The following is a 6376-nucleotide window of genomic DNA, read 5'->3' as shown; positions in this document are numbered from 1 at the left end:
TGTACTACAGAGCAATTGTGATAAAAACTGCATTGTACTGGTTCTGCGACAGACAGGTAGATCAATGGAATAGAATTGAAGACCCAGAAATGAACCCACACACCTATGGTTACTTCATCTTTGACAAGAGAGCTAAAACCATCCCGTGGGACAATGGCGGCATTTTCAACCAATGGTGCTGGCACAACTGGTGGTGATCATGTAGAAAAAATGAGAATTAATCCATTCTTATCTTCTAGTGCAAAGCTCAAGTCTAAGTGGATCAAACACATCCATATAAAACCAGAGATACTGAAACTTATAGAAGANAAAGTGGGGAAAAGCCTCGAAGACATGGGCACAGGGAAAAAATTCCTAAATAGAACAGCAATGGCTTCTGCTGTAAAATCATGAATTGACAAGTGGGACCTCATAAAATTGCAAAGCTTTTGTAAGGCAAAAGACACTGTCAACAAGATAAAAAGGCCACCAACACATTGGGAAAGGATTTTTACCAATCCAAATCTGATAGAGGACTAATATCCAATATATACAAAGAGCTCAAGAAGCTGGACTCCAGAAATTCAAATGAGCCCATTAAAAAATGGGGTACACAGCTAAACAAAGAATTCTCAACTGAGGAATACGGAATGGCTGAGAAAAACCTGAAATAATGTTCAACATCTTTAATCATCAGGGAAATGCAAATCAAAACATCATTGAGATTCCATCTCAGACCAGTCAGAATGGCTAAGATCAAAAATTCAGGTGACAGCAGATGCTGGCGAGGATGTGAAGAAAAAGGAACACTCGTCCATTGCTGGGGGGATTGCAAGCATTTACAACCAATTTGGAAATCAGTCTGGCGGTTCCTCAGAAAATTGGAAATAGTAGAACTGGAAGATCTAGCAATACCACTCCTGGGCATATACCCAGAAGATGTTCCAACTGGTAATAAGGACACATGCACCACTATGTTCATAGCAGCTTTATTTACAGTATCCAGAAGCTAGAAAGAACCCAGATGTCCCTAAATAGAGGAATGGATACAGAAAATGTGGTTAATTTACACAATGGAGTACTACTCAGCTATTATAAACAATGAATTCATGAAATTCTTGGGCAAATGGATGTATCTGGAGGATATCTTCCTTAGTGAGGTAACCCAATCACAAAAGAAGTCACTAGATATGCACTCACTTATAAGTGGATATTAGTCCAGAAACTTAGAATACTCAAGATACAATTTGCAAAACACAAGAAAACCAAGAAGAAGGAAGACCAATGTGTGGATACTTCAGTACTCCTTAGAATAGGGGACAAAATACCCAAGAAAGGAGTTACAGAGACAAAGTTTGGAGCTAAGTTGAAAGGATGGACTATCCAGACACTACCCCACCCAGGGATCCATCCCATAATCAGCCACCAAACCCAGACACTATTGCACATGCCAGCAAGATTTTGCTGAAGGGACCCTGATATAGCTGTCTCTTTTGAGGCTATGCCAGTACTTGGCAGACACAGTAGTGGATGCTCACAGTCAGCTATTGGATGGAACACAGGGTCCCCAATGGAGGAGCTAGAGAAAATAACCAAAGAGCTGAATAGGTCTGCAACCCTGTAGGTGGAACAACAATATGAACTAACCAGTACCCCCAGAGTTCGTGTCTCTAGTTGCATATGTAGCAGAAGATGGCCTAATCGGCCATCATTGTGAAGAGAGGACCCTTGGTCTCTCAAACTGTATGTGTCCCAGGACAGGGAAATGCCATGGCCAAGCAATGGGAGTGGGTGTGTAGGTGAGCTGGGGCGGGGAGAGGGTATAGGGTACATTGGGGATAGCATTTGAAATGTAAGTATAGAAAATATCTAATAAAAAAAATCAGAAGTTCAAGGTCTTCCTTAGTTATCTAACAAAGCTAAAGTTAACCTTGATTACATAAGAATGATAATTTTCACATAGCATTGAATATACATCTCAGTGAAGGAAGTTTTGATAGCTACTTATGTACATTATCGGTGTGTAATGTATGCATGAATGATTGTACATACGTTCTCCACATGAGTTCAGGTGCCAGCATGCCATAGTACATATAAAATGGTCAGAATTCAATGTTACTATCTTTCCTGATTTGCCAAAGTTTGGTTACAAGGTCGTTTCTGTCATCCACTGCTCCATACTCAGGCTAATGTACCAAGGAGTTTTCAGTGATTATCCTGTCTCTAACTTTCCTCTGCCAACAGGATCAGGAGATACTTTTAATGAAAGTTGACTGATGCTTAGTGGTCAATTACTTTTACCAAGGAAATATCAAGAGCACAGAGAAGAACTTAATGAAAATAAGATTAGCAACAGATTTTAGAGGACACTTCATATGGAGAATCACTGAACCTTATTTTCTCCCTTATAGCATATAAGATTTACCAGCTGTCTCTTGTCTGATGTATGAATTGTGAAATGTTAATTCTTATCTTGAAAATATCAATGCCTCTTTGTTTTCATTACTTTCTAGGTAAAAATTGTATTTTGCACTCTTGCCTATAAAAATTGTGGTAGCCTCAAATAATTATTCAACTTTGCATCTCATCTTTACCTATAATTACCAAAGCACCTATCCAAGAGTATATGTTCCATCAACCACTAAAATACTAAAAGAAAAATCAGGGTACATAAATGAAAAGAGTCAAAATAGTTCACTTTTATTCTTTGTTTCATATCTTTTTACATGAACTAACCTGAATCAAGATATCAACTTGAATGTTTTACCTAAGATTATTGGTGACCCTGTACCTCCCATGATTACCAAGTGCATCAATGTTCACATGAAGAGGAAAACAGAATATTACTTGAGATTGACAGACGCCTTGAAAGTTAATGGTATGATTGTGTGTGCATGTGTGTGCATATGGTGTGTGTGTGTGTTTGTGTGTGTGTGTGAAATGAACTGCTCAGTACTCACTGTGAATGATGTAATGATCCCTGATGCATTGAATTCACACTGGAATACAGACTCTCTTCAGGGACTTATACTCAGTGACAAACAATGACAGTTGAAACAATTTTGAAGCTATAAAATCATAGCAACTTTTAACTTCTTACTTTGAAATGAATTTTTATTTCAAGAGGTAAGATTCTTTACTTTGCTGGTAAATGGAGATACATTATTCTTTGAAATTGCACTATAAATTCTAAGCAAGGTATAGAAAGGAGTCAAATGTAAAGAAGGAAAATAAACAAGTGTTATGAAATTAATTAATATTTACATAGGAAAATTATTCAGAATGGCTGTTTCCTTTTATAACTTTATTGAAAATGGATTTTTTTTCTCATTCAGTGCGTCTCTATCAGAGTTTCTCCTCCATTCACTCTTCCCAAATACACTGCAGTTTTCAAAGATTCCTTACTTATCCATCCATTGGTAAGAGCAGAGACCAACATGACCTTGAAAGATGTACATATGTAGCATTCAGCCAGAAGACTAAAAAATTTAGTACCTTTTAAATGCTTTGGTTTCTTTATGTAAATGATCATCTTGTACAAAGACTTGCATTGTTTGTGAATGTTTCAGCATCACAGACTGATAGATAAAAATGTAAATATAGAATGTTAGAAATGATAGTCAATCTGCCCCTTGTTGGGAGAACCTAGATACTTCTCTTAACTATTTTCAGTTTGAATATTTAGTGAGCAGTTTCCTCCTTTGAAATTTATGTGAATTAATTCCACCATACTCTAGTAAAAAAAATGCTGTGACACTGAGAAAGGATTTGATGTATTTCAATAAAAAAAAAGATAATAATGTGATAATATTATTCATGTTTTCCATGATGAATTTGATATTCAAATTGTTTTAAAGACAAAGGTTTATTTAGAATTAATTAGCATAATTAATGAGCTTAAACAGGAAATTCCATTTATAAATTTAGTGTGATCTCAAATCTACTTTTCAATTTTGAAAGGAAATTTAACATCTTTGTAAATGTCGATGAAGACTTAATATAAAGTATTGATAGATTTTATGACAAATGTCACCAACAAAGCATCTCTCTGTGTATTAGCTATTGGAAACGTGAAATGCGACCTGCTGTGGCTAATCTATATTAATAGTGTGGTTACTAAAATGAATATACAAGTCCAAACTGCCTTATGTTTGTTTTCTTATTCTTTTTGGTGGCTCTTTTAAAGTTTTGTTGTTTTTATTTTTGTGTGTGTGTATGAGTGTTGCATACATGTGGGTATATATGTGCATCAAAGGCATGTCTGGTGCCTGTGAACCACAGAAGAATTCACTGGAACACTAGAACATGAACTACAGACTACTATGAGAAACACTGTGAATGCTAGAGATCAAAACTAGTTTGTCTCTAAGTACAAAAAGTACTCTTAACAGTTGAATCACCTTTCCACCTCCATTATTGTTTCTTCTTCATATATGTATATGCATATACATATATATATATATATATATATATATATATATATATATATATATATGGAATGAAACTACTTCCTTTCATAAAATGGAAATAAATAAAAGAAATTAATTAATGTTTCATAGGCATAAAAGTGAAAACATAACATTTTAAATCCTGTGATGGTGATTTAGTAAGCATTCCATGAAGTTAGACATTAAATAATGATATGTCTTTACATTTTAATCCTTTTTGCATTTATACTCACTCCATTGTTATTAAAACACATAATATTGTATATTTATCTATTCATTTTTGTGAAGAGAATGGTGTAGAAAACATACCTTATGTGTGGATGCCAAAGGCCAACATTCAGTAGTAGTTTCTCTCCTCCCATCATCTGAGTTCCAGTAATTGAACTCTGGTTGTCAGGTGTTAGGCTTGATGATAAGAATTTTATCTAAAATCTAATCTCACCAGGATAAGTCTCATAAATTTAAATCTATAGTTTTAATAGCAATTAAGTATGTTTTATTATAAATAAATGTTAATAAATATTATATATTATTTTAAACATATTTTTAGTAGTTCTGCTTAAATAATATTCAAGGTCTTATATTGCACAAATGTTTAAAGAAAGAAATCCCTAAGTAACAACATCCATTGTTGGTTTAACTTTTGAATCATATATTAGTTTGTAATACTCTACATGTCTGTATTGAATTAAAAACCATACTATTTAGAAATCCCCTCCTGTTCTGTCTCGATTAGAGCCTTGATCTGGAATCAGCTATACTGCCCCATGGCTTGCCTAGAGGATGGGAACCAGACTGCAGTGACAGAGTTCATTTTATTGGGATTAACAGATGACCCTGTCCTTAGAGTCATCCTCTTCACCATCATCCTGTGCATCTACCTGGTGACTGTGTCTGGGAACCTCAGCACCATCCTTCTCATCAGAGTCTCTTCCCAGCTCCATCATCCCATGTACTTTTTTCTCAGCCACTTGGCTTCTGTTGACATAGGAATTTCATCTTCTGTCACACCCAATATGCTTGCAAACTTCCTGTTAACACAAAATACCATCTCCTACCTTGGATGTGGCATCCAGCTCAGCTTTGTTTATTTCTTTGGGACAGCTGAATGTTTCCTTCTGGCTGCAATGGCTTATGATCGCTTCATGGCAATCTGCAATCCGTTCTTTTATTCAACGAAAATGTCTGCACAAGTCTGTATCCAGTTGGTTGTGGGATCTTATATAGCAGGTCTTCTTAATGCTTCCTTTGTTACATTTTTCTTTTTTACCTTTATCTTCTGTGGACCAAATATAATCAATCACTTTTTCTGTGATTATGCTCCTTTGATTGAGCTCTCCTGTTCTGATGTAAGTGTCTCTGTACTTGTTACCTCATTTTCTGCTGGAACAGTTACTATGCTAACAGTGTTTGTTATAGCCATCTCCTACACCTATATCCTCATCACCATCCTGAAGATGCGCTCCACTGAGGGTCGACACAAAGCCTTCTCCACCTGCACTTCCCACCTCACTGTAGTCTCCCTGTTCTATGGAACTGTCATATTCATTTATGTGATGCCCAAGTCCAGCTTCTCCACAGACCAGAACAAGGTATTGTCTGTGTTCTATATGGTGGTAATTCCCATGTTGAACCCCCTCATCTACAGTCTCAGGAATAATGAAATTAAGGGTGCTCTGAGAAGACAGCTTGAGAGAAAAACATTTTCTTAAAGCAATCTCTTATTTTGTCAAACTTAATATAATAGGAGCCATTATTCAAAATCAACATGACTACCATCTGACATTTGGTTACTAGCTTTTTCCTTATTCTTTTGCCCCTCTTATCTTTTTCCTCCCAGGATATATAGCTATTTTGTTTCTTTAAAATTACTACTTTGTGTTTTCAAATCTGTCTTTGAGAAGTTTATACAAAGTTTTTGCATCATTGTTACTCTCTCTCCTCAATTC

At 35.7% G+C, this 6376-nt stretch overlaps 1 protein-coding gene across 1 annotated transcript; it reads left to right on the top strand.

Annotated features, from left to right (window-relative positions):
• The first annotated feature begins 5194 nt into the window (after positions 1-5194).
• On the top strand, positions 5195-6139 carry LOC110326867 (olfactory receptor 484-like). The gene has a single exon (XM_021205491.1). The coding sequence runs from the start codon at positions 5195-5197 to the stop codon at positions 6137-6139; it is 945 nt and encodes a 314-aa protein (XP_021061150.1).
• The last annotated feature ends 237 nt before the right edge of the window (positions 6140-6376 follow it).

Source organism: Mus pahari, chromosome 1, assembly GCF_900095145.1.
Source record: "Mus pahari chromosome 1, PAHARI_EIJ_v1.1, whole genome shotgun sequence".
Lineage (NCBI taxonomy): Eukaryota > Metazoa > Chordata > Mammalia > Rodentia > Muridae > Mus > Mus pahari.
This window is presented reverse-complemented; position numbering and strand designations above follow the sequence as displayed.